Source organism: Bos javanicus, chromosome 3, assembly GCF_032452875.1.
Source record: "Bos javanicus breed banteng chromosome 3, ARS-OSU_banteng_1.0, whole genome shotgun sequence".
Classification (NCBI taxonomy): Eukaryota; Metazoa; Chordata; class Mammalia; order Artiodactyla; family Bovidae; genus Bos; species Bos javanicus.
In genome coordinates this window covers 102,883,786-102,911,666 of record NC_083870.1, presented here as the reverse complement: position 1 = coordinate 102,911,666, position 27,881 = coordinate 102,883,786, and the positions used below count along the sequence as shown (strand labels likewise).

The window sequence follows — 27,881 nt, the reverse complement described above, 5'->3', positions numbered from 1 at the left end:
TGGTACCCTCTAAGCAGGGTTGACATCTTGTCTAGCAAAGGCAAAGGTATGCATGGCTGTTTATATATAAAACAGCCCAACAGAGGCGCAAAACTCTGGGGAGACTCAGAGGAAGGGAGGAATGTGGGTGTAACCCAAATATCCTCAAGGCGTTCTACCCTTTGAGGTCACCTTTTCCCTTTACATCCGATCAGAACAGCCCTGTCCCTACTCCACATCCTCTGGAAAGTCCATACCTGTCTGTATTTTGACTAGGACTTTAGTACATCCTCATGATTGCCTCTCAGTCTGAATTCCTGCTCTTGCTAAATTTTTCATCACTTTTTGCTCACTTTATGTGGCTGCCATTGTCTCTTGATTCCTCAGATATTGTCACCTTTTTCCCTTTGTTTCTAAAACACCATGTAAGTTTTCGTGGATAGAATGCCTGTACCAATAGTATGCTTTAGGGAAGCTAAGCTTTCACAGAAGAGAGAGTATAAACTTAAAACTGAGTATTAGGCATCATTGTTCTAAAATTTTCCTCCAACAGCTGTTCTACTGAAATTTCTCCCTGGTGAAGACGTCTTTTCCTCGGGCTGCTATCTTTCATTTACTAGCCCTCCTTCTTCTTCTCTGGAGTTACTACTATACACTTCAAAATTCTCACGAATTTCATATTTGGCAAATTAGCTCTCTAAATCCTTCCCAGGCCCAAAGGCTCACGCATTGTTTCTGGTCACAGAAGAGTTACCAGGCCTCTGAAAGAAATGTGACACTGCATTTTTCTTTTACAGTTAGACTCCCCCCAAACCCCGCCACCACCCATTACATTTAGTTGGGAGAGAAGAGTCCCCAAAAGTAATAACTCAGGACAAATCTTGAATCACAAAGACAGTTCCAATAGGTTGCAAGGTTCTGAAGGGTTTTGTGCTCAGGGAAGCAAGGGCTTGTGGCAGGAAAGGGGATCGCATTTGGGAAAGAGCGAGGCGGGCATCGCGAAGGAGAGAGTCAGGAATGGGACGAAGAGAGGCAAAGGGCTTCTGCTCCAGCATCGAGAGGTGAGCCTTGGTCCAAAGGATCATGAAAGGGTTTTAAGCAGGGAAAGAATAAAAGCAAATTTGAGCTTCAGAAAAGGTTCTGAGTAAGGAGATATCATTTGTTAACAACGGCAATGGCAAACGTAACACTGAAGAAAATATGGGGAAACACTGCTCTGACACGCTGCCCCAGATGCCAGTGCAACAAGGACTCTAGAGAGAAGCTTGGCAAAGCTGCAAAACAGGCAGGGAGATGGAGAAACCAAGTGCCCAAAGCTGCCTCTCCCAGGCTTTCTGACTGGATTAAAATGACAATGTTGGGAAATCTGGGAGGGACAGGGCAGGAGCACATCACAGGAGTAGCTTGAAATTAGCTGTTTTGCAGGTCTTGGGTTTTTTGTTTGTTTTTAACCATGTGGCACATGGGACCTTATTTCCCCAACCAGGGATTGAACTCGCACTCTCTGCATTGGAAGTAACCACTGGACCGCCAGGGAAATCCCTGGAGTATTTATACCACATGCATGCATGCTAAGTCGCTTCAGTCTTCTCCAACTCTTTGTGACCCACTGGACCCACTGGACTTTGTGATCCTCTGTCCATGGGATTCTTCAGGCAAGAATACTGGAATGGATTGCTGTCCCCTCCCTCCTCCAGGGGATCTTCCCAACCCAGGGGTTAAACCTAAGTCTTTTACCTCTCTTGCATTGGCAGCTGGGTTTTTTACCACTAGCACCAGCTGGGAAGCCCACTTATACCACAAAGGTCAGCAAATGCTACACAACAGGACTCCCACCACCCACCAAAGAGCAGATCAACAGCACATACCTGCCTGAGCCAATCCTCACACAGCAACCCTTTGAGTTCCCTCAGCAACGGCTGTACAGAGAATAAATACAGACTTTTGTAGGCTAGGGCTTTGGCTTGATATCCCAACAGGAAAGTCTAGGCCTGCTGACCTGGGCTGGACCCACTGGACTCTGACCAGAGAGTAGCAGACCTAAATGATCTTTCCCCGAGGGCTACCCCAGTCCTTGTTTGATATTCTACAAAAGCAAAGGGCCCAGGAAGGCATCTTTCTTCAGCTGTGTGGAAGCAGAAAAAAATGGGAAGATGAAAGGGACAGATAATTGGACCTCCTTCCATGAAGGAGCAAACAGGCCCCAACTCAACTCTCTGATGGTCATAAACAAGCCCCTTGTCTGGTGGGCTCTGCACCCCTAACTCTCTCTGTAGAATTCACAAGACTTCGTAAGACCTGCATGCAGGAGTGGAGGCAAAATGAAAATTTGAGGGTAACATTCAGGTTCCAAGCTTACACACCCAGGTTGCCTATGGGGAGATGCAAACCTAGAAAGGGAAGATAGGAGGGAGGTAGGAATAGCTCTGTTTGGGACCCGGTGAGCTGGAAGCACCCATGGGACAACAACTCAAGATGTCTAGTAAGTAACTGAAAACTTGAAGTTCAAGAGTGTTAAGATTTGGAAAGTTACTAGTAGATTTTATAAATGGAACTGAAGCCATGAGGCTACTCAGAAACTAGTAACAAAAAGGGGGAAGCAAGGAGATCTTTAGAACAAGAACATTTAAGAGAAGGGGCAAAGAAAGAAAGAAACTGGAAGGGAACATTACAGGAGTGGGAAGAAACCTGGTGAATGTGACATATTGCAGAACCCAAGGAAGGAAAGGAGTACCAAGCATTGCAGAAAGGTTGAGCATGATGAGAAATCAAATGAGAGATACAGTGAGGTTACTGTGACCAATACAGAGAGAAGGGGACAGTGGTAGGAGATGGGATCTAAGTAGGCTGAGGTCAGATCAGACAGGATCTTGTCTTTAGGAGGTATGCTAAGTGCAGTAGGAAGCAATAGGGGTTTTAAGCAAGGGAGTGAAGAAATGTGATTTGCATTTGGAACATCTCACTTCATTCTATGGAAGATTTGCTGGAGGGATTAATAGTGGAGGCAGTTAGGAAACTTATCAGTGACTCAAACTGGGACTAAAATGGTAGGGGTACAGGTGGTAAAAAGCATTCAGGTTCAGGGTACATTTTGAAAGACTTTCTGGCAAGAGTTGCTAATGACTTGAATGTAGAGTAAAAGGAAGATAGGAATCGAGGAGTACTGAGATTTGGTGCTTAATCAACTGAGTAGATGGTGACACCACTTACAGAGTAGGTAAGACTAGAGGAAACAAAAAAGGTGTAGGGAGGAAGCCAGACTCAAGAGTTTTATTTTGGCCATCATAAGTATAAGATGTCCATTAGACGTGGAAGTAGAGATTCGAAGTAGGCAGTTGGTGATCCAAATCTGGAGCCCAGGAGGGGGAGTCACAGCTAGAGACATTAATTTTGAAATCATCAACACATCCGCAGCATCAAAGCCATGGGACTCCATGAACATTACAGTTATTTCCCCTCTCACTTGACCCGACAAATTTGGTGCCCCTTGCTTGGGGGCTGGGAGAGGCATCCAACGTCATCTCCATTGGGCAGAGGAAGCTGGTCCCATGGAACCTGAGAGACGGATGGGAATCAGGGCAAATCTGGCCTCAGGGACTTCTTCAGAGAAGTGATGCCAGAGAAGCTAAGACCTCACAGGTGAGGCTGAAGGTTTCACATCCTACAATCCTCCTACCCCTCCCTACAGCACTCTGTTAATAACATTAATTCAGGAGGAAGAAAGAAGGATACTCAGTCTGTAAAGCCAATGAGAGGAGCCCCAGGTGAGGTCGGCGGGGCTAAATGTGGGAAGTTACCATGGCCTGCACTGGCCCCACGCGCTGCCAGAGTCAAAGCTCCTGAGAGTCGGCGCAAAAGCCACCACAGTTACAATAGTCGCAGGAGGGGACTTGGGCTTCAGAGAAGGGATTCCACCAACTCTTCCACCACAAATGTGAAGATGAGCTAGAGTTGGAGAGCTGAGACCAACCATCCCTTGATTCTGAGCCAACCAGATAAACGCACTGAAGCCCAGAGCTTCTCAAACTTTAATACGTACTCATATCATCTGGGGAATTTGGGGACAGTGCAGATTCCGCTTTAGAAGGTCTGGGGCGGGGCCCAAGAGTCTGCATTTTAATAAACTTCCAGGTAGTGCATTTGCTAGTGGTCCATGGACCACACTCTGAGTAGCAACAGGATGAAAGGTAGCTGTGGAGGCTCCCCACGGTGGAGGGGGCTGTCCAGTTCCAAGGAGAACGTGTTTATTTGTGCACAAAGTGACAGAACCTATTAAAGTGGAAACAGCCACCATCTTGTCACCACTGCAAGGCAGACAGTCATTTCTTGGTGGATTTCACCTTCCAGAGGCACTGGCATGGCTGTTAAACACTTAGGTTCTAAGCTTGATGTCCTGAGTTTTGCCTCTTAGGAGGTGCGTCACCTTAGGCAAATGTGCAATTCATCTGCGTCTCCAGCTTCCCCATCACTGTAATGGAAATAATAAGACTATTATGAGGATAGGCTGAATCAGGGGATAAAAAGTGCCTAACACGTGTCAGCAGTGAACAACACTCAGTAAGTGTCGCTCTCCGTGCTCACAATACGCCTTCTCCAGCAGTGAACGCGGACCAACACAGAGGCTTACTCTGCTTCTGGTACGTGGTCAAAAAAAAACCAACGCAATCCCCCATCTCTCTCTTGATGAAAGGCCTGTATCCTCCCTTTCAAATTCCCCCTTCCCTCCTGCCCACTCCCACGCCCCCTCCCCTGGCCCCCAGCCCCAGTGTGGTCTGGATGGGCCCCACAAGGGCAGGGACAGGGACAGGACGTGGGGCTGTATCTGACAGGAACCTGAGGGGCTGGCCTGGGAGGGGACTGGGGCCCAGCTTCCTGAAGGGAGGATGGGCTGAGGCAGGCACACAGTGCCGGAGAAGATGCCCTCCTGGGCCCTCTTGGCGGTCATCTCCTACCTCCTCCCGGTCCCCCAATACCTGGCACAAGTCACCAGCCAAGGTGAGGTGTGTGGAGGGTAGCAAACACCCATACCCAGGAAGATGGAGCCCTGGGCGGGCGGAGTGGGGAGGGAAGTGCAAAGTGGGAGGCCCCCACTGGTCCCCTACTCTTGCCCACAAACATGCCGGGGAGGACCAGGAGCCCAACTCACCAGCTGTTCCTCAGATGTCTCCTCGCTGGCCTCGGACTCAGAGTCCCTGAACTGTTTCTCTCGAACCTTTGAGGACCTCACTTGCTTCTGGGATGAGGAAGAGGGAGCGCCCAGTGAAATGTATCAGCTGCTGTATGCCTATCCGGGGTATGTGTTGTATCATATGTATCACATATGTGTATCGTGTATATACCACTCCCCTGTATTTGTCCTGTGCATACTACAGCTGAGCCCTATTCCAGCAGCTTCCCTGCCTTTGGCCCTGTCAGAGGACTAGTCCAAGTACGAGACCGAAGTAGCCACTTAATGAACAGAGGTGCTTTGGATACAGCCAGCTCCAGCCCCTACATACCCCCTAATCCCATCCATCCCAGGCGCTGAGAAGAGAAATGGCGGTAATGGAAACAGCAGTCGGGCTTGGGCCCAGACCTGGGTCCTCAGGGCTGGACAGGTGAGCGTGTAGGTAGCCCAGACTTCTCCTGTGCCCACAGGGAGCAGCCCCGCACCTGCCCCCTGAGTTCCCAGCATGTGATGCCCTTTAGAACCCGCTACGTGTGCCAGTTTCCGGCCCAGGCTGAAGTTCGCCTCTTCTCTCAACTGCACCTCTGGGTGAAGAACGTGTTTCTGAACCAGAATCTGACCCAGCGGGTGCTCTCTGTGGATGCCGTGGGTAAGCAGCATCCTCCTGTCAACCTGGCCCCTCTGTTTGCCGCCCTCGGGCCAGCTCTTGGAATCAGACAGAGCTGTGCTCTTTCAAGATGACACGGGTGCCCCCCAACTACCAGACTCCCAGAGGCACCTCGAGCCCCCCTTTCTCATTCCTCTTAGCCTCGGCGTCCAGAGCTAGACTTCGTTTCACACCAGAGACACCCTGACCTTCCCATCATTAACCTATTCATTGGCTTACTCATTCATCAGTTACAGAATTCCTGCCCTGTGCTAGGCACTGGAAATCAGGACAAGGACGCACAGATGAGGAGGGGTCCCTGCTCTTGAGGAGCACTGAGCCTACCCACTGGTGGTGCAGAACAGGATAAGGAGCCTCCCTGCCCCTGCCCCAGGGGCTGCCCTCACCCCAGCCTCCAGCACCCCTCTCCACAGTCCACGGGCTGAGCTGTAGACTGCAGCACCCAAAGAGTTCTGATGTGCTCTGTCTCTCCCTTAGGCCTGCCAACTCCCCCCAGTCTCATCAAGGCCATGGGTGGGAGCCAGCCAGGGGAACTTCAGATCAGCTGGGAGGCCCCAGCTCCCGAAATCAATGAATTTCTGAGGCATGAACTCCGCTATGGCCCCAAGGACCCCAGGAACTCCAGTGGCGCCACAGTCACACAGCTGCTGTCTGCAGAAACCTGCTGCCCAGCTCGGCGGAGGCCAAACCTAGCGGCAGCCCTGGACCCGTCTCCATGTTCACAGCCCATGATGCCTCAACAGACTGGACTGGAGCAGACCTCCCCAACTAGAGAGGTACCCTGGCCTTCTTCTGCTCCACCTCCTATCTCTTACCCTCAATTTTGCCCCAAGAAAGGACAGGCTATGCTTTGGGCATTCCAGACTGGGTTGGCCCTTGGAGAGCTAGCATAGGCTCCGATTAGTTCTCAGAAGCCATGTTTATTTAGGAATCTCCCACTTTAGGTCATTCAGACCAACACAACTGAGCGCTTCAGGTCCCCAAGTTAGTGGGGGTTTCCCTAAAAAGCCCTGAAAGTGAAAGTATCAGTCACTCAGTCGTATCTGACTCTTTGCAACCCTGTGGGCTATAGCCGACCAGGCTCCACTGTCTGTGGAATTCTCCAGGCAAGAATACTGGAATGGCCTGCCATTTCCTTCTCCAGCGGATCTTCCCTGACCCAGGGATCAAACTTGAGTCTCCCACCTTGCAGGCAGATTCTTTACTGTCTGAGCCACCAGGGAAACCTAAAAAACCCTGAACTCCACCTGAAACCCACAGACCTGGCCCCCAGTCTGTGCACGTATCATATCCAGTGAAGAACTGAGTGTCTCTCCACAGGCATGTTGTGGGGCTTCAAATATAAGAGATGGAGGCTATCTTGGCTGAGAGGCAGACCTAGATTGTGAGGCTGGGATTCTTCTCCCAAGGCTCCATCTCTGACAACGAAGGGTGGCAGCTGCCTCATCTCAGGACTCCAGCCTGGTAACTCCTACTGGCTCCAGCTACGCAGCCAACCTGATGGGGTCTCTCTCCGTGGTTCTTGGGGATCTTGGTCCCTCCCAGTGACTGTGGACCTGCCTGGTGATGCAGGTGAGTCAACAGAGGAGTAGAGGAGGAGATAGAAAAGATCTCTAGAGATGCCTGGGCTAGATATAGAAGCTCAGAGAACCATGGTCCTTCCTGATGATCTCAAACTTGCTACTGCGCAGGATGGACTATATTCAAGGAGAGAAGAAAGGATAGGAGCAAACATTCAAGTTATGTGTGTAAAGATGATCTGGATACCCTATGGAGTAGGAGCACGTGGGCTCTGATAGGGCTTCTTTCTCCACATCCATGCTCAGTCTTTGCGATCCTATGGACTGTAGCCCACCCGGCTCCTCTATTCTCCAGCAAGAATACTGGAGTGGGTTGCCACACCCTCCTCCAGGGGATCTCTCCTTCTCTGATCCCAGGGGAAATTGGACTACAATGCTTTACCTTGGACCTGACGAATGTTACCTGTCAGTGGCAACAACAGGACCATGCCAGCTCCCAAGGCTTCTTCTACCATAGCAGGGCACGGTGCTGCCCCAGAGACAGGTGAGAAGAGAACCGCTGATTGATGTCATGGGAGAGAGGCACAACTCTGCAGAAAGAAAGGAGAGATTGTTCTTGATCCTCTTCAGTCCCCTTCCTTATTCTCCAAACCAAAGGCCCTCCATGCTCTCATCCGCCAATGGGTATTGTATCCTTTCAACATCTCTTCACCCCCTGGGAATGCATTGGTTTGATTCGGTGTAATCATATCACCTGGACCATTACAACAGCCTACATTCTCTATTACTTCCAATTTACCCGCCCCTGCATGCTGTTGACAAACTGAGCTTTCTTAAATGTTGCATGGCTTTCTCCTACTCAAATATGTATTGCTATTTCTGCTGCTGCTACTAAGTCACTTCAGTTGTTTCCAACTCTGTGCAACCCCATAGACGGCAGCCCACCAGGCTCCCCTGTCCCTGGGATTCTCCAGGCAAAACACTGGAGTGGGTTGCCATTTCCTTCTCCAAATATGTACTGCAACTTTTCACTATCTGTTGGATCCAATCAAAACTTCACCTGGTCGTCAAGCATTCCCACCAAACACCTCACTGATCCGTCACCTCCTTCACATCTAATATATAACCAAGTCTTGTTGATTTTACCTATTAAACATCTCTAGGATCTGTCCATGTTTGTTCATCACAGCTATCACCCTAGTACAAGCTGTCTTCTTCTCTGAGTTTGGTTACTGAGAAGACTTACTAACTGATCACCTCTTGGATCCTCCAAAACATTCTCCACACAGGAGCTGAAGTGAGTTTTTAAAAGCAGAAAAATAAATGCAACATTCTCTGCTTAAAACTCATCCAAGATCCATAGCTTTCACTGATCTTAGGACAAAGAAAAGAATTCTATTGTGACTGTGTAAAGTTCTAAAAGACTCAGCCCGTATCTGTGCCTTCAACTTTATCTTATTCCATGCTGCCTTCTGTGCTCTTTGCTCCAATACTGGCCTACTTTCATTCCCTCTCACCTACCACAATCCCTCCTGCCTCTGAATCTTTGCACATGTTGTTTACCCAGCCTGTTTATCTTGACCTAAACTCTACTTATCCTTCAGATCGAAACTCACATGTCACCTCCCCTGACCTGCCTTCTTAGATCCAGTGGCACTATTATATATCCTTGTTGCACCGTGTACCTCTCCTTCTTAAATACTTAACATAGTTATAATTTTACATTTATACCTCACATGGTTATTTGATTGATAACAAAATTCTCTCTCAGAGCTCCGTTGAGAAAGGCTGATCTTAACTAAACATGATCCATCAGGGCAAAGTCAGTGTCTGCTTTTACTCACCAATGTATTCTCACTTACCATGGGGCCTAGAACAGAGTAAGTGCTCAGTTAAAAAGAAAAAATGATTGAATGATGGAAAAAAACCATTAACAGTTTTAGTGTATTCTTCCAGTTTTCTATGCATTTACATCCCATGGACGGGGGAGCCTGGTGGGCTGCAGTCCATGGGGTCGTGAAGAGTCGGACATGACTGAGCGACTTCACTTTCACTTTTCACTTTCATGCACTGGAGAAGGAAATGGCGACCCACTCCAGTGTTCTTGCCTGGAGAATCCCAGGGACGGGGGAGCCTGATGGGCTGCCGTCTATGGGGTCGCACAGAGTCAGACACAACTGAAGCGACTTAGCAGCAGCAAACATAATATTTAATTTTCAATATAAATTGGATCACATTATATGTATGATTCATTTTAACTTACTTCTTTTTAACTTACTTTTTTACTTAAAAATATGTCTTGGACATCTGTAATGATGTAACTCATTCTTTCTAATAGCTGTATAGATTTCCATACTATGAAGAGGGCCATGAATGAAAGGGTGGCAAAACTGAATTCACATACTCTCTGTCAAAACCTGCTCCTCCTCTTCTTGTCCATCCTGCCATCAACTCACTTTTCCACCCTGAACTTCTGCCTTTTCTACACCCTCCACATCCAATCAGAAACTCTGGTCATTTCTACCTTTTCAGTACCCTCTTTGAATCCATCTGTTTCTCTCTACCCCCACTGCCACAATCCTGCTTTCAGATCCTCATCACTTTGCATGGAAAATTCCATGACATTGTCCTAATAAATTTCTCTGCTTCTAGTCCATCCTCACAGATCCTTTCTCACAAACTGCAGTTAGAGAGACTTTCCTAAAGTACAAAGCTAGTGATGACAGTTCTCTGCTTAAAATCCTTGAATGTCTCCATCATTGCTGCAAGATTCAGTTCAAGCTCCTTAGAAAGGCATTAAGGCCACCTGTGACCTTGATCTGCCCACACTTACCACTCCCCACCAAGCCCTCTGTGCTAAAAACTTTCTGCACCACTTAGAGTTTCCCCCAAAGTACCATATCTCTTATCTGTGCACAAGCATGTGCCTGGGATGCCTGTTTGTACCCTTTGCTTGTCCTATTTATAGTCCAAGACTCATTCTCAGCACTGCCTTGTACAAGAACTATTTTCTGACCCTCTGCGTTTGGGTTAGATGATCTTCCTTGCTACTCCTAAGCCAGCCTGTGCACATTACAGAAAAATATCATCTGTTTGTTTTTCTCCCTTTCCCAATGAAATGACAGCTCCTTGAAAATTCTTCCTCTGTGTATTCATAGGGTCTATCATAGTACCTAGCACATAGTATAAATTATTTGTTGAATAACCTAGTAAACATAAAAATACATAAAATGGTAAATGATTTTAGTAATAGCTAGCTATTTAGGGGTTATAACCAGGAAGGAGACAGGATTTATTTGTTCAACAAACAACTCTTGAAGGTGACTATGTACCAGGCCCCAGGGATAGAGTGAAAAAACAGAGAAGCTTCCAGCATTGTGGGGACTTACATTTTAGTTGGGGGAGGGGAATGGGGGGAGGCCAACAAGAAAGAAAGGAGCAAGGTTAAATGATAAAAACTAAGTGGAAGGGTGGGGGTGGGTGTTAATTTCATGAGTGGATGGAGAAAGCCTTGCCAAGGAGGTGACAGATGAGCTGAGACCCAAGTGGTGAGAAGAAACGAGTCACGTGAGATCTAGAGGCAGGGCAATCCAGGGCAAGGTGAACTGCACAGACAGTGGATCTGGTATGTTTGCAGCACAGAGAAAAGGCCCATGTGGGTGAAGGGTCATCACCTTGTGTGAGACTTGTAGGAGATGAGAATGGCAAGGCAGGGAGGAACTCAACCATATGAAGTCCTATAGGCTCTGGGGTGGAGTTTGGGTTTTATTTGGGATGGGGAGCCATGGAAGGATTTAAGCAAGAGTGATATGATATGAGCTTCCCAGGTGGCTCAGTAGGTAAAGAATCCAGCTCCAATGCAGGAGATGCGGGTTTAATCCCTGGGTCAAGAAGATCCCCTGAAGAAGGAAATGGCAACCCACTCCAGTATTCTTGCCTGGGAAACCCTTTGGACAGAAGAGCCGGGTAGGCTGCAGTCCATGGGGCCAGCAAAGAGTCGGACACCACAGCGACTAAACAGCAATGTGACGCCGTACGGTTCACGTTTTTTTCACTTTAAACTTTTTCTTCTGTATTGAGGTACAGCCAATTACTAATGCTGTGATAGTTTCAGGTGAACAGCAAAGGGACTCAGCCGTACGTATATCCAAGTATCCATTCTCCCCCAAACCCTGCTCCCATCCAGGCTGCCCCGTAACACTGAGCAGAGTTCCATGCAGTATACTACAGTTCCTAGTTGGTTACCCATTTTAAACATAGCAGTCAGTGTACACATGACCATCCCGAACTCCCTAACAATCCCTTGCCCCTGGCAACCATAAGTTCGTTTTAAAAAATATGAAATGCTTCATGAATTTGCATGTCATCCTTGCCCAGAGACCATGCTAATCTCTGTATCATTCCCATTTTAGCATATGTGCTGCTGAAGTGTTTACATTTTTAAAAGATGTTTCTCTGTGCAATTAAAAAGAAGTAAGAGTGGAAGCAGGATCACCATTTAGAAATATGCCTTAATCCAGGCAGCAGATAATGGTTTCATCTAATGTGGCAAGAATAAAAGTCAAAATAAAGGGATAGCTTTGACATATATTCTGGACATTATCAGATCAACATTTTGGGTCTAAATTCTGATTGCTGTGTGGAGAACAAATTGAAGGGAGTGACAGAAACAGAGGCAGAAAAGCTAGTTAGGAGACTGTCGCAATAATTTGTTAGTAAAATAGCATTTAGAGGTGACTAAGAAGGCTGCCTAATGAGAACAGATTCAGAACATAAATATGTTTTGCTTTACTCTTTGAAACAATCCCATTCAAAGTAGGTATTATTGACACATTTCACAAATGAGGAAACTGAGGAAAAGATGAAAATTAAGTAATTTGCCCAGAGTTTTACACCAATAAGCCAAGACCTGAACTCTGTAGCCCATGTAATTTCCCTATTTCATCTAGCTCTTGCTTTTTTTTTTTTTTTTTGGCTGCACTGGGTCTCTGTTGCAGCACTTGGGCTTTTTCTCTATTTGCTCTTCACAGGCTTAGTTGCCGGGTGGCATGTGGGATCTTAGTTCCCCAACCAGGGATCAACGCCCCCACCCCCGGAATTGGAAAGCAGATTCTTAGCCACTGGGCCACCGGGGAAGTCCCTACCTCTTTATTAAAAAGAAGAGGCTGAACTCCAAAGCAAACCTCAGAAAAAAATACATAGCATGAGAGAGAAAGCCCTGGAGGCCTGTCCAAGGAACAAGTTAGATTATAATCGAATTCCCTGTGAGACTGGATTAGTCTCTGAAGCAGGCATTGAATCAAATGACTCTATTTGCCTGATTTGTAGGGACCCCGTCTGGGAGAAGTGTGAAGAGGAGAAAAACTCAGGATCACAGTCCTCCCAGTTCTCCCGCTGCCACTTCAAGTCACAAAATAACAGTGCTATTCACATCCTTGTGGAGGTGACCACAGCCCAGGGTGCTGTTCACAGCTACCTGGGCTCCCCTTTCTGGATCCACCAGGCTGGTAAGGACTTTCTTCCCTTCTCCTCCCACACAGTTCCCACCCCTACCTTGTCTGACCCCATGCCCAGGATCACCAGCTCTGATACTTCTGACCCATGGCCCCGGTGACATGATGTCTCATGCACAGAAGGGCTTAGGTCAGTCCCTGGTGACATCCCTGTAGTGCTCATCCCTACTCCAAACTTGCACTGGAGGGAGGTCTCCAGCGGGCAGCTGGAACTGGAATGGCAGCATCCATCAGCCTGGGCAGCCCAAGAAACCTGCTATCAGCTCCGATACACAGCAGAAGGCCATCAGGACTGGAAGGTACAGTCAAGTTACAAATGACCCCAGACCTCATATTCGGGGTATTTCTGAGTTTCAGGATGTTTGTTATCAGGAGTGATAACCAAGATATCACTGTATACTCATGTGTATCTCTGTCTGGGCTGTTTATCTCTATCTGATTCAACTGGTATCTTAATCTCTCTTTGACATGTGACACTGCTGACTATGCCCATTTAAAATGTTCTCTTCCCTTTGCTTTTGGGACATCATTCTCTCCTGATTCTCCTACCACTTCTCTGACTGAACCTCCTCACTCTTTCCCGGGCTCTTCTTTTCCACACTTCCTTAATAGGTTGTGCTTCCTGCAGTCCCATCCTAGACTCTTTTCTTCTGTGAAAGAGTTAGTCGCTCAGTTGTATCCAACTCTTTGCAATCCCAAGAACGGTAGCCCGACAGGCTCCTCTGTCCATGGAATTCTCCAGGCAATAATACTGGAATGAGTAGCCATTCCCTTCTCCAGGGGATCTTCCTGACCCAGGAATAGAACCCAGGTCTCCTGCATTGAAGGAGATTCTTTACCGACATCTAGCTGTTCTCCCTAGGTGAGTGCTTCGATTCCATGTTTTCAATGACTATACATTAACCATCCCAAACTCATTCCAACACCTATGTGGAAAATAACTTCCATACCATAGGTGAATTACCTAAACTTCTGAAAAGTCTAAGTTTCCTCACTGGTGAAATGGGGATAAAGCTATGTACTTTCCAGAGTTATAGTAAAAATTAAATATATAGATACTTAGCATATTGCCTGGTAGATAGAAGGCACTCAATAGACATTAAATATTAGTTTCTTTCTCTACTTTTATTCTCATTGACCACAGGTATATATGACTTCTTACTAGACAGTTCTACCTAAAAGCCCCCTAGAACATTTCAGACTCAGTATATCCAAAACTGAACTCATTTTCTTCCCCAGACTTTTTTACTTTTTTATTGAGGTATACATTACATAAAGTAACACAAATCTTAAATATACAATTGGTTAATTTGTACATGTGTATACATCCATGTAACCATTACCCAGATGAAGAGAAAGGTTGTTTCTGGTACCCCAGAAGTATTTTATGCCCTCTGGTCACACATACACACCCTCCGGGGTAACTACAATTCTGACATTACCATTCATAAGTTCTGGCTATTGTTGAACTTAATAAAGTCGAAAAATACAGCATTTTTTCCTCAAACTTACTTCTCCTGTTCCTTGTCCATGACAATGGCACCAACACTTAACCCAGTTACTTCAGCCTGGAATTATTCTTGACTCTTCTCTCCTTCTCCCTTGCCCCTTCCCTCTATCAACAATTTAGTTGAGTTTATTGTACTAATAGGCCTCACGTCTCTACTACCACTGTTTTATCTTTGACCCTCTAGCCCACCTATGCATGCCCTTGGTACACAGAACACTCTGTAACCCACAATCAAGCAACTCAGTCAGCTTAACACTCTTTTGAGGGCTCTGTGGTACCTTACTTATATTGTTATTACTGCACTCATTACTTCTTGTAACTATTTACTTGTTTGGATGTCTTCTTCATAAGACATGTGAGACCTTGTTTTTCTTTTTCCCCAATGCCTACCCCAAGGCTTGGCTTGTCACAAGCAATTCATAAATGTTTACTACTGATCAAGTTAATAATGTCTTCCTGCTGGTATACGCGATGTTTGTTCCCTCTTCTTGGACTCTCCTCGTACCCCCAGCACCTAGCACAGTGCTGGCATCCTCTACTGAAAGGATGTTATTTGTGGCCTGATTTACATGGCTATGGGCTTCCCTGGTAGCTCGGGCGTGGGAGACCCGGGTTCGATCTCTAGGTCGGGAAGATCCGCTGAAGGAAATGGCAACCCACCCCAGTACTCTTGCCTGGAAAATCCCATGGACCGAAGAGCCCGGTCGGCTACAGTCCATGGGGTAGCAAAGACTCGGACACGACTGAGCAACTTCACTTACACGGCTATGAGTATCTGAGTGTGTCCGGGGTTTCCCTCACCCCCTGGTCAGTGTGTGTGTACCGGATGTCTGCCGATGGATCATATGTATGTGTCAGGATGAGTAGTTCTGTGTGTAGATGAGTCAGTGTGTCAGGGGTGTACCACGCCAGGCAGGGCGAGGCTCTCCGTCCGAGTGTTCTCTCCAGCCAGTTTCCGCCGGGGATGCGTGTTTTCTGCCAGTGAGGCGCTTTGGAGGAATCCCCGGGGATTCAAGGCGGTAGGATTGGGGTCAAACAGAGGCCGAGTTCTCCCCAACGCCGTCCCACGGGGACCTGACCACCCGCTTGCACCTTTGCGTAGGTGCTGGAGCCACCTCTTGGGGCTCAGGGAGAGACCTTGGAGTTGCGCCCGCGCTCCCGCTACCGCGTACAGCTGCGCGCCAGGCTCCATGGCCCCACCTTCCAAGGTCCCTGGAGCTCTTGGTCCGACCCAGTGAGGGTGGAGACGGCCTCGGAGACGGGTGAGGGCCGGGCAGGGGCAAAGGCTCTCTGCGGCTGCGCGAGTGGAGGGGCGGGGCTCCGACCTCACCAGGCTGAGGTTGTGCAGACCTACCCGGCGCCCCGGGACAGCAAGTGGGTGGGGCTGGTGGACCTGCGGGCAGGGCTCTGGCCAGGCGCCTCCCCCTGAGGGCTGACTGCTTTTTGTCCCTTAGTCTGGATCTTCCTGGTGACTGCTCTGCTCCTGGTCCTGAGCGTCAGCGCCCTCCTGGGCCTGCTGCTGCTGAGGTGGCAATTTCCTGAGCACTACAGGTACCGCTCCGGCCAGGTGGGAGACGGGGGTGTGATCCGGGCAAGGCCGGCGGCCCCTAAAGAAGCATCCTCTGGTCACTCTACGACGCCCGCTCTCCAGACAATCTCACATCCAGACCTGTGGTATCTGCCGCTCCCCGCACGTCTTCCCTGGGAGTCCCACCGCCCCCTTACACTCGAAGTGTCCACTCTGCGGGACACCTCAAACAGCCCTGCCTTCTGGCTCCTCATCTCAGTAACAAGTCCACCTGTCACCCAAGCCAGACCACTTGGGCGCCTCCCTCCCCATTATCCAGTCTGGTCCTGTCATTCCACCTCCTAAACCTCACTCAAAAACAGCACCCTTTCTCTAGCCCTGCAGGAACTACCGGACTCACCAAAAGGGAGCCCCTTCTGCCTCCAATCTAGCCGCACACAGCCACCAGAATAATCTTTCTAAAACGGCGCACATGAACTTGTCACTCCACTTCCTTAAGTTTCACTATTAGCTCCCCAGGATAAAGTCCAGGCTCTAGGAAAACAAGCAAGGCTGTGCCCCTGCCAGTGTTTCCAGCTCCCACCCTGCGCATCAGCCTTGCCACACTGCCGGTGATTTCCTCCACAAGTCCAGTGGTTTTACTTCTCAGTGCCTTTGAACATAATGTCCCCACTGCCAGGAATATCCTCCCTGGATGACTAACACCCATTTATCTTTAAATAACTTTCTTCACCAACTCCTAGGAAACCTTTCCTGACCCTCCCCTATTGGCTACTCTCTTCGTGCCCCAATACAGACTTCTTTCATAGTGCAGGAAGCATTTTACTGCATTCATTTCTTTATATGTCTTCCCTGTGCCTTACGTGGTCATCCTTAAATCTTCAGCACAGTGCCTGCCAGATAGCACACCCTTAAATAAATGCTGTTAATAAATGAGTTGTTTATGTGAAGAGACTAAGGCTGAGGATAAATGTCACTGGAAGTTATAAACATAAAGGATAGATTCCATACCACCTCAGTCCTTTGGTAACATCTCTTTATTCTTGAGGACTCAGCTCAGAAGGTGACTCCTCCAGGTGGCCTCTTCTGATGGCCCTAGGCTGGATTAGATGCCCCTCTTTGGGGCTCACATCTCTCCTTGAACTCGTCTTTGAGCTTTTAATCCTCTCTAATGTAGGAGCAGACTGGGATGTAGCCTGTATCCGGATCCAGCTAAAAGGTTGAGGGAGAAGAGGGAGGCTGCACTGCTGGCCCGGGTGTACCCAGTTCCTTTCCCCCAGTTTACCAGATACATCACTCCTCCTCCCCTGGAGAGATAAAAACGTGGTCACAGAAGAGGCTCAATTAAAAAAAAAACAAAGAAGAGGCCCAAAGGTCATTCAGCTAAAGTCCTTCCTTGTGGAAATATGAGCCTAAGGAACTGGAGATTCCCCTGGCATACCTTAACCCACATTCTTCTAGGGAGAGCATCTTCCCCAGTAACTTAATAAAAGCCCCCACGAGTTCTCTTCATTCAACTAATTTCTTGAGAATCTATTATGGGTCAGAAACTGTTCTATACCCTTTAGATCCAAGAGTTAGCAAATAGACAAACTCTTTGCTCTCATGGATTTACATTATATATATATATATATATATAAAATAAGATTCTAATAAATATACAATAAGTCAAGTACTATAAAGAATAATAAACAGAGCAGGAGACAAAGAGTGATGGGGAAGGGAGGTGGTTCTATTTTAGACAGGGTAGTCAGAGAAGGCCTCTCTGTCGGGATGACATCTGAGCAGAAACCTAAGTAAAATGAGGAAATGAGTCGATGTTCCAGGCAGAGAGAATACAAAGTGCAAAGACCCTGAGGCAAGAATGTTTGAGGACACTCAAACTGCTTTTTTGAGCCTCCACACCACTGACTTCACCCCACCACCTGAGGGCTCCTCTACCTTCCTCTTACCTCTTCAAGCTTACTCCCGCACCTCACTGCCTCTCCCCACACACCTCAGTGGTCTCTCCCCCCTCCTAATTCACTCCCACAGCCCAGTGTCCTTCTCTTCCTTCTCCTCAAGGAGCCTGAGGCATGCCCTGTGGCCCTCACTTCCAGACCTACACCGGGTCCTTGGCCAGTACCTTAGGGATACTGCAGCCCTGAGTCCGGTGAGTGCACCTCCCCATACCACTGCCCACCACCAGCCCTGCTTAGAGCTCCTTGTCCCATCACACAACTTCTCCAAGGCCCTTGGCCCACAAATATACCATCCCTGGGCCCTATCTCCAGCCCAACCCTCCTTTCTGCACAGTCCAGGTCCTGCTCCCACAGGACCTGCTCTAATCCAGACCCCTTTCCCCCCATCTCTCCCAGCCCAAGGCTGCAGTCTCAGATGTCTATGAGGAAGTGGAACCCAGCCTCCTTGAAATTCTACCTAGATCCTCAGAGAAGGCTCCCTTGCCCCTGTGTTCCTCCCAGGCCCAGTTGGACTACCGAGGATTGCAGCCTTCTTGCCTGGGGACCATGCCCCTGTCTGTGTGCCCACCAATGGCTGAGCCAGGGTCCTACTGTGCCACTCACATCGCCAACCATTCCTACTTACCACTCAGCTGCTGGCAGGTCCCTCGCTCCCAGTACCCTGGACAGATCCAAACTCTCTAGCTCTCCCTCCTGAACTCCCTAACCCATCCCATCCCAACAACCATCTCAGATCTCACGTCCTTCCTGTTGTCTGCCCTTCTGGCTGCACTTCATAACACTGATCTTTCACCACTGCTGCTGGCATCCATCTGGGACTCTTTCTCCTCAGGCAAGGCTTACTTGACTAAGCCCCTCTAAATTTCACCTCCTTTCTCTCTGCTCTTTAATGCCAAAGTCCTTGAAAAGGAGTCTCCACTTCCCAACTCCCATTTGCTCTTCAGACTGCTTCAATTTATTCCCCTGCTACCACTCTGCTAATGAAACTACTCAGGCAAAGCTCACCTCAAGCTTTCTCATCACAAGATCCAATCAGATCTTGTTAATCCTCAACGTGTTTAATCTCTCTGTTGGCATTTGTCATGGTGACTACTTATTTCGCCTTTAAGTTCTCTCCTCCATGGCTTGCATGCATCACCATCTCTCCTGGCTCTGCTTGGGCTTCTCTGAGTATACTGATAGTTGACAGCATAAACTTTGTGGAGTCAGAGCTAGGTTCAATTCCTATCTTTCCCACTTGCTAGCTGTGTGACCTTGAATAAATAACTCAAAGTCTTTGAGCCTTAATTTTCTCATCTATAAAATAGGGATAATACAGAATGCTATAGAGTTGTAAAGAGTATTTAGTGAGATAGTCTAAGTAAAGCATACTGAAAGAGGGTCCCGGATTGATGTCAGCAGCACTGCCAACATAGTGCCGACTAAGACATAGTGTTTGAGATATCTAGACTAGACTATAGTAATTATTCCTTCCTAATCTCTTATCTTGGCATGTCTTCCACTCCTTAATTATTGCAGTCACTTAAGAGGCAGTTCTTAAGTCTCCAACCCATCTGCTCTCATAGCCTTTCTTACATGCTGACCGTTCTAAAGCTCTTATCTTCAGCCCAGACTTATACTATAGCACCTGTAATGCTTTATGCAAATAACTGTTTACATGTCTGTCTCCTGTTACTAGATTGTGAGCTCCTTCAGGGCAAGGGCTGTGATTCATTTGCCTTCCACCTCCCCTACCCCCTAGCACTTAGAGTAGTGCTTGATTCACGATAGAAGGCCTCCAATAAATGTTTTCTAAATGAAGGAAATCTTTCTGGACAATGTCACCTCATCCCATGCCAACCTCTCTCATCCTCTATGCCATTCATATGCAGTGGTAAATATGCTTAGGCCATTCTGATTATGGATTCCCTGACCCATTCAAATTCTCAAACAAATGGTATTTTTTTGCTGACTCCAAACATACCCACTGTATCAGTCAGAGTCTTGGCAGAAATAGATGACACACACACACTCAACCTGGGTATCTGGATGAGAGTTTAATATAGGGCATATTTACAAAGATGGGGCAGGATTCAGTAAAAACATCAAGGAATAGTGCAGTGTCCTGGGGCTAACAACAACTGGGAGGTGGGGCCCACCCCTCCCCACCCTGGGTATCAAGGGGTCCCGGGAGAGAGTGGTTACAGAGAAGGCTGCCTGGCAGGAGCTGTGGCAGAGAGCTGCAGCCAGCTTGTGGGGATGCAACAGTAATGGAGCCCGGGGAACAAACAGCTCCTGCCTGTTCTCCCCCTCCCTCCAACACCACCCCTTGACCCCCTCTGTATTAGTTTGCAAGCACCCCCCTAACAAAATACCACAAACAACAGACATTTATTGTCTTATAGTTTTGCAGGCTAGAAATTCAAGGTTTTAGCAGGGTTGGTTGCCTCTGAAAGCTGTAAGGAAGAATCTGTTCCATTCCTCTCCCCTAGCTTCTGGGGCTTTCCTGGTGTTCCTAGACTTGTTCCTAGGCCTCTCCTCCATCTCTGCCTTCATCTTCATATGGCGTTCTCCCTTTACCTGTGTGTATGTCCAAACTTCTCCATTTTATAAGGATGAAAGTCATATTGGATTAGGACCCACCCAAATGACCTCATCTTAACTAATTATATTTTGGAGTGACTCTATTTCTAAATAAGGTCACACTCTGAAGTACTGGGACTTAAGTATCCAACATATAAATTTGGGGGTGAGGGACACAATTTAACCCATAACATCCTCCTATTGGTGAAATACAAACAGAAACCAGAGCCCAGGGGAGTCCACTGACGCAGGCCATATAAGTCAGCCTCACAGGGCACAGAGCAGAGCAGGATGAATGTGGCCCTGGACGGGACAAATGATGACACCTAGTATACTCACTTTCCATATTTCCTTCCCCAAGCCACATTCAAGGCTCCAACTCGACTCCTAGGGACTCAAAACTAGGACTAAGAACCAAACCACTGAAACTCTCGCCTCTACACCAATTCAGCCATCATGTCCTTAACCCCTTTTACTTACCAAATTCTGTATCCTCTTCTCCATCTTCACTGAGCTATTATTACAGCCTCTACCAACGGCCTCTGCCTCCAGTCTCTCTCCCTAAATCCAGCCTGTATGTTGCCTCCAGATTGATCTTCCTGTTCATCTCACTCCTTACCTCTAAATCTTTAGTTTGGCTCTTTAGAACCGATCTTATTCTCTTCTACTATTTTGCTATGTGAGAATTAAAAGTGTTAATACAATGAGAAGCACATAGTAAATACTCAGCATTTACAGAGTTATCTTTATTATTATCCCAACTGGACTGTTCCACCCCATGAATATTACCTATATTTTATTCCCTCCATACCCTCTCCCTCAGGTCCTTTAGGTAAGAGTTCCCTTATCTAAGCAGCTCATCAGGTATCCAGATACTTTGCTCTACCAACAGGCCATTGCCTGTCCTCTTCTATCTCCTCTGGCTCTTTTGCCTTCACCTTCAAAGATTCATAGGCAGGACTTCCCTGTAAGTCCAGTGGATAAGAACCCACCTGCCAATGCAGTTGACACTGATTCGATTCCTGGTCCAGGAAGATCCCTCATGCCTCGAGGCAACTAAGCCTGTGCACCACAACTGCTGAGTCCAAGCACCCTAGAGCCCCTGCTCTTTAGCAAGACTGCTCTTCAGCAAGAGAAGCCACTGCAATGAGAAGCTCAGGTGACCCAACAACGTGTAGCCTCCTCTACAACTAGAGAAAGCCCTTGGGCAACAACAAAGACCCAGCATAGCCAAAAATAAAAATTTTAAATAAAAGATGCATAGGATCTTAGTGCTGGCATTCCCTCCAGCTCCCATGAACTGCCCTCTTTCCCACTCTCAAATTTCTTATACAAGTAGCCCATGCTTGCTGCCTCCATATTCTCCCCACCCTCCTTTCTGCAACCCCTTCCAAAGGAAACCCGAGCACCCCCTCCCCTGATCCCTTTCTCTCCAAGGTCACCCATGATTTATTTCTCAATAGCCAACTCTGACCTTTTCTGTCACCACTCGACTATTTTGCATATTAGAATTCCTCCTACTTCAAGGTCCATGTCAGTACAGTTTCCACTGGCTTCTGCCATTCCTTTGTTTTTATTTTTTAAATTAAAGTCCTTTTTTAATTGTCTTTTAAAAAAATAATTTTACTTAATTTTTGGGCTGTGGTGGGTCTTTGTTGCTGTGGGGGCTTTTGTGTAGTTGCACAGAGAGGCTACTCTCTAGCTGCAGTGCACGGGCTGCTCATTGTGGCACAGGCTCTAGGACACTCAAGCTTCAGTAATGTGGCGTGTGGGCTCAGTAGCTGCAGCTCCTGGGTTCTGGAGCACAGGCTCAGTAGTTGTGGTGCACAGGCTTAGTTGTTCCATGGCATGTGAGATCTTCCTGCATCAGGGATCAAACCAGTGTCTCCTGCACCAGCAGGCTGATTCTTTACCACTGAGCCACCAAAGAAGCCCTGTCATTCCTTTACTTTTCAAGGTTCAAATTCCCTGAAGTTGTACCCTTATTTACCCTGTTGTTCTTTTCCTCTACGGTGACCCTCCAGAAACTGCAAATTGCTGGCCATGCCTTTAGAGACTCTCATTGACTCCACAATGCCTAGCAGATAAAAGTCCAAACTCCTTAGCTTAACATTTATGGCCCTGACCAGCTTGACTCCTTTTATGTCCTCTAGGGTTCAGGGACGCCCCATTTCCAACCCTAGGACACATAAATCCTTGTTTTCCAAGGTAACTGGAAAGAGATAACATGAATGCTTCAAAATTAAAGATAATAACAATATCATTTGGGTGAAAACTCCAAAATTTTTTCTGTCATCATCAGAACTGATTTTAGGCTAACAATTGATTTTTGTTTTTCCCTAGCCTTTTTCTAGGACAGTGTAGAATATGGTTAGATTCTGAGGTTAGTTAGTTTGGCTCCACTAATTATTATTGGCTGTGTGTCTTTGGGCAAGTTTCGAACATTTCCCTGATCTGGTTTCTTTTTTTTTTTTTTTGTAAAAAGGGAATAAAGTTTCTGCCTTATGGGATTAAGGATTACCTGCAGTAATGTACGTAAACTCTTTAAACATCATAGTTAGCAGATGGTCAGTAAATGGTGCCCATTATCATTTTTATGATTGCTGCTTCACCTCTAAGTATGTCATACAATTCACTGAAGTCACTGTTAGAGCACTCTATTCAACAGGAGTCAGATCTAGACTCCCACCAGCATGTGACCTTGCACAAATCCTTCGGGGCTGCGATTTCTTCATCTGTAAAATACAGGTGCGTTGCTGGGATGGGGAGATGCACCATGCGCAGATTAGACTCGTGGATCTCTAAAAATCCTGACATCTCTTGAGCTCCATAGGGGTCAGCCCCAGTTTCCCTCACAGGGCTATCCAATCTTATCTCCCAGATGGGCAGGTCTGAATCCTGATCTTTTTTCTTGATAAGAAAAAAGGAATTCACCCCTCTTTCAGCCTCATTTTCCTTGTTTCTAAACAACAGCAAACAAAACAGTTTTTGAAAACAAACACAGGCACTTCTTCCTTCTAGTAGTGTTCCCTCAAGCACTAAGCTAACAATGGACGCTCCGGCCTTCTCTCGTCTAAGTTTCTCAATCAACGCCTGCAGCACCCCACTCCCAACCCGCCTGCCTGCCTTCGGTCCGGCTGGTCGGCCACTGCCTTACACTGCCTTCTCTAAACAGGCTAAGTGCTTTAGGGCATTCCACCAAGTTCCGCACTTCGTATCATAAAAACTATCCTCAAGCATGAAGCGTGAAGGACGGGTGCGGGGGAGACTGAGGAATGAATGAAACCAATAGGGGAAGGCAGCCAGAGCAGGCCCCGCCCCCAGGCGCGCCCCATCCCGCCGCGTTTCCCGACACCTGGTGGCGTAGAAGCTGCCTTCAAATCCCGCTCGCCTGCTGGACTCTCGTGAGATCTGGAGCTTCCGCCGGAAGACCCGCCCCCTGTGCCGTGGAGGCCAATGGGCTAGGGCGACGGTTCCGACGGTTGGATTTTGAAGGAGCCAATGAGTGCTTGGAGCGGCGAGTTTAAGTTGTCCAAGTCCTCACTGCTAAAGCCGGTCTGGGATCGGAACCTGCTCTAAACTGACGGTGAGAGACGGCTGGACTAAGGGAACCGGTCTGGGACCGCGGCCGAGGGTGCTGCGCCGGGAAGGGCTGCGGCCAGGGTGGTCCTGACTGTGGTCGGCCGCCCCAGAGCACGGTCGCCTATCTCACTCTGGGGCTCAGCAGGCAGCCCCTGCAAGGAACCCTCTCCCTCCAGACGTTCCCATGGCCCAGTTCGTGTTCGAGAGTGACTTGCACTCGCTGCTGCAGCTGGATACACCCATCCCCAATGCACCCCCTGCGCGCTGGCAGCGCAAAGCGAAGGAAGCCGCGGGGCCGGCCCCCTCGCCTATGCGGGCAGCCAACCGATCCCACAGCGCCGGCAGGACCCCAGGCCGAACTCCCGGTCAGTAGGGTGCGGCGGTTCGCGGGGGAGGGGAGGGCAAGGGCTTGAAGCAGCCTTCACGCCTCCTCCCCCTGAGTCGGGTCTGACAGTCTGGCTTCCCTCCCCCTGTCCCAGGCAAATCGAGCTCCAAGCTTCAGACCACTCCCAGCAAACCTGGCGGTGACCGCTATATCCCCCATCGCAATGCTTCCCAGATGGAGGTGGCTAGCTTCCTCCTGAGCAAGGAGAACCAGCCTGACAACAGTGAGACGCCCACCAAGAAGGTATGTGTCCCAGGGGACTTCTGGCAGGAAACTGGTCTGTGAAATCTAGATAATACCGCCACCTCATCCCCACCCTTATGTGCCAGGAACATCAGAAAGCATGGGCTTTGAATCTGAACGGTTTTGACATGGAGGAAGCCAAGATCCTTCGGCTCAGTGGAAAACCACAAAATGCCCCAGAGGGTAAGACGTCATTCTATCCCCAGGGCTCAGGGTGGGTGAGATGGCTGTCTGCCTTTTCCACCTAAGATTGAGGGGAAGGAAGTGCTTATCTGGCCTTCCTGGCTAAAGGCATGCGCAAGTGTCAATCCTCCCGGTGTCTAGACCCACTCTGTTGCCACAGGTTACCAGAACAGACTAAAAGTACTCTATAGCCAGAAGGCCACGCCGGGCTCCAGCAGGAAGACCTGTCGTTACATTCCTTCCCTGCCAGACCGCATCCTGGATGCCCCTGAAATCCGGAATGACTACTGTAAGTGCAGTCTTCTCCTTGTCCGGCGGATGGAGAAAGAGGGAGAGAGAGGGACAAGGCAAACAAGACAGCTCATGCTCTTCCCTTCCCCCTCTGGCAGACCTGAACCTTGTGGATTGGAGCTCTGGGAATGTGCTGGCTGTGGCTTTGGACAACAGTGTATACTTGTGGAGTGCTAGCACTGGTGACATTTTGCAGCTGCTGCAAATGGAGCAGCCTGGGGACTATATATCTTCTGTGGCCTGGATCAAAGAGGGCAACTACCTGGCTGTGGGCACCAGCAGTGCCGAGGTGCAGGTGAGACTTGTCCTGGTGCTGCAGCTCTGTTGTCCCCAGACCCAGGGGGCTTGCCCAGCAGGACGATGTTAATGCCAAGTCCTGATCCTCATGGTCTTCTCTCTCTGTAGCTATGGGATGTGCAACAGCAGAAACGGCTTCGAAACATGACCAGTCATTCTGCCCGAGTGGGCTCCCTCTGTTGGAATAGCTATATCCTGTCCAGGTCAGTGGCTTTGCTAATCTGTTAAAAAATCAGATTTTGGCCCCCTCTCCCTGGAGGGGAGACTGTACACTGTGCAGAAGCAGCTCTGGCCTGCCACCTGTTTGGCACTGCTGCAGGACCTGGTTCCCTTCTCTCCTCCGGCAGTGGCTCACGCTCCGGCCACATCCACCACCATGACGTTCGGGTAGCGGAACACCATGTGGCCACGCTGAGTGGCCACAGCCAGGAAGTGTGTGGGTTGCGCTGGGCCCCGGATGGAAGGCATCTAGCCAGTGGCGGCAACGACAATCTGGTCAACGTGTGGCCTAGTGCTCCTGGAGAGGGCGGCTGGGTTCCTCTGCAGACCTTCACCCAGCATCAAGGGGCTGTCAAGGTGAGAGTGGGGCTGGGCCGGGCCTCTGCACTCTCACCTAGAACCTGGGGACTGTTAAGAGGACATGGGATGGTGAAAGTGGACTGAGTTAATCTGTGTGCCCGATAACTCCTTGTCTTGCTCTAGTACCTGCTGACTTCACCTTTATCCCACCTAGGCTGTAGCTTGGTGTCCCTGGCAGTCCAACGTCCTGGCAACTGGCGGGGGCACAAGTGACCGACACATTCGTATCTGGAACGTCTGCTCTGGGGCCTGTCTGAGTGCCGTGGATGCCCATTCCCAGGTAGTTTTCATTATTCCAGCCTCACTCCCAGATGTGTTATCCTGTATAGCTTTCCTGGGCAACCTCCTCCCCTCCAATGGCTTCACCGACGCAATACTGGCATGATCTCCAAGCTCAGATGTCACCCTTGAACTCCAGACACACATTTTCAACAGTCCACAGCCAGCCTGTCTCTAACCCCATGTTCTATAACGTGGCACCACACTAGTATGTCCCAAATTAAACTCGTCGCTTCCCCTTGCCTCCCTGAAATGTGTGTTCCTCCTCTGCTATTTGAAAAGGATACTAAGAAATCAGAACAAGTAAGACTCTTTCATCTTCCTCACCTAGTCACCAAAATAAGTCAGTTTTCCCTCAGAGTATCATTCACATGTGTCCCCTCCCCTCGGCCTCATCCTTCTTCCTGTGGAGACTCACAGCACTGGTCTTTTATCGCTTCCAGTCTGTCCTCTATATTGGTCTGGGTAGTCTATTTTTGTCCTCCGCAAGCCCTGCAAGGGCTCCCAATTACCTACAGTGTATAATCCAAATGTTTTAGAATGATATTTGAGGCCCTAGCTCAAAGGTGGGTCTCCCTACAAGTGCTGCAGCTTCCTCTCCTGACACCCCCCTGCCCAGTACATGCAGACTTTGCTTTATTCGAGCCTCAGGCTCTGGAGCCAGAGTTCAACTTAATTTGTGTGTGAGCTTAGACAACGTACTGAACATCCTTCCAACTGATTCCTCATCTGTAAAATGGTTAACAATTCTAACTCTCAAAAGGGTTTTGTAAGGACTACAGTCATTCAAGTCTGAGTCTGTAGCCTCTGGGAGTGCCTAACACCATGGTGGATGCGGTTGTGATTTGAGTAGTCCTGGCTCTGTGTGTGTCATGCCCGTGCCATTTCCTGTCCGCAGGTGTGCTCCATCCTCTGGTCTCCCCACTACAAGGAGCTTATCTCAGGCCACGGCTTTGCCCAGAACCAGCTGGTTATTTGGAAGTACCCAACCATGGCCAAGGTGGCTGAGCTGAAAGGTAGGTGCTAAGTGACAGACTCAAAAGGGCACACACTGTATGACTATTTGTATGAAATGTCCAGTAGAAGCAATGCAGAGACAGAAAACGGATTAATGGTTGCCAGAGGCTGGGAGGAGAGAGTACTGAGGAGTGACTGTCTTTATGGAGTGAATTATCATTGTGATGGTTGCACAACTTTGTGAATTACTATAAACCAATAAATTATATGCTTTAAAAGGATGAATTTTATAGTATGTGAATTATTAATTATCTCAATTAACGTTACAAAAACTCTCAAAATTGGAGGGCTTGTAGGTACCTACCATCCTATGTATTGCTCTCACTTTTTTCCTCCTCACATCCCAGGTCACACAGCCCGGGTGCTCAGTCTGACCATGAGCCCAGATGGGGCTACAGTGGCATCCGCAGCAGCAGATGAGACCCTGCGACTGTGGCGCTGCTTTGAGCTGGACCCTGCCCGGCGGCGGGAGCGGGAGAAGGCCAGCGCGGCCAAAAGCAGCCTCATCCACCAAAGCATCCGCTGAGGACCAACTCCTCACAGTGTTTTCTGGGGTTTGTTTTTTGTTGTTTTTTACTTTTCTAATAAAGTCACATCTCCCTCTCTTCTGGCACGACC

The 27,881-nt window shown here is 48.5% G+C and overlaps 2 protein-coding genes and 1 non-coding gene across 3 annotated transcripts; 2 read left to right on the top strand and 1 right to left on the bottom strand.

The window, feature by feature from the left end:
* The first annotated feature begins 4,809 nt into the window (after positions 1 to 4,809).
* MPL (MPL proto-oncogene, thrombopoietin receptor) lies at positions 4,810 to 19,836 on the top strand. The gene is made up of 12 exons (XM_061412245.1): positions 4,810 to 4,974; positions 5,140 to 5,272; positions 5,617 to 5,795; positions 6,291 to 6,589; positions 7,223 to 7,385; positions 7,751 to 7,877; positions 12,662 to 12,840; positions 13,003 to 13,145; positions 15,459 to 15,618; positions 15,811 to 15,907; positions 17,949 to 18,036; positions 18,242 to 19,836. Exons 1-12 carry the CDS (start codon positions 4,896 to 4,898, stop codon positions 18,527 to 18,529), a joined length of 1,935 nt encoding a protein of 644 aa, XP_061268229.1. The 5' UTR covers positions 4,810 to 4,895; the 3' UTR covers positions 18,530 to 19,836.
* LOC133245417 (U6 spliceosomal RNA) lies at positions 11,666 to 11,769 on the bottom strand. Its single transcript, XR_009735681.1, has one exon. It is a non-coding gene; the product is annotated as a U6 spliceosomal RNA (small nuclear RNA).
* A 4,010-nt stretch (positions 19,837 to 23,846) lies between the features above and the next one.
* Positions 23,847 to 27,868, top strand: CDC20 (cell division cycle 20). The gene is made up of 11 exons (XM_061412239.1): positions 23,847 to 23,993; positions 24,166 to 24,354; positions 24,469 to 24,617; positions 24,704 to 24,800; positions 24,961 to 25,089; positions 25,190 to 25,386; positions 25,497 to 25,591; positions 25,736 to 25,964; positions 26,122 to 26,247; positions 27,145 to 27,262; positions 27,611 to 27,868. The coding sequence occupies exons 2-11, from the start codon at positions 24,174 to 24,176 to the stop codon at positions 27,787 to 27,789; spliced, it is 1,500 nt and encodes a 499-aa protein (XP_061268223.1). The 5' UTR covers positions 23,847 to 23,993; positions 24,166 to 24,173; the 3' UTR covers positions 27,790 to 27,868.
* Positions 27,869 to 27,881: the final 13 nt, after the last annotated feature.

Coding starts and splice junctions, on each gene's coding strand:
- MPL (XM_061412245.1), top strand. CDS start 4,896: ATGCCCTCCTGGGCCCTCTTGGCGGTCATCTCCTACCTCCTCCCGGTC. Junction 13,146..15,458: donor AAGGCCATCAGGACTGGAAG/GTACAGTCAAGT, acceptor ACCTTTGCGTAG/GTGCTGGAGCCACCTCTTGG. Junction 15,908..17,948: donor CAATTTCCTGAGCACTACAG/GTACCGCTCCGG, acceptor CTTCTCCTCAAG/GAGCCTGAGGCATGCCCTGT.
- CDC20 (XM_061412239.1), top strand. CDS start 24,174: ATGGCCCAGTTCGTGTTCGAGAGTGACTTGCACTCGCTGCTGCAGCTG. Junction 24,355..24,468: donor GACCCCAGGCCGAACTCCCG/GTCAGTAGGGTG, acceptor CCCCTGTCCCAG/GCAAATCGAGCTCCAAGCTT. Junction 24,618..24,703: donor GTGAGACGCCCACCAAGAAG/GTATGTGTCCCA, acceptor CTTATGTGCCAG/GAACATCAGAAAGCATGGGC.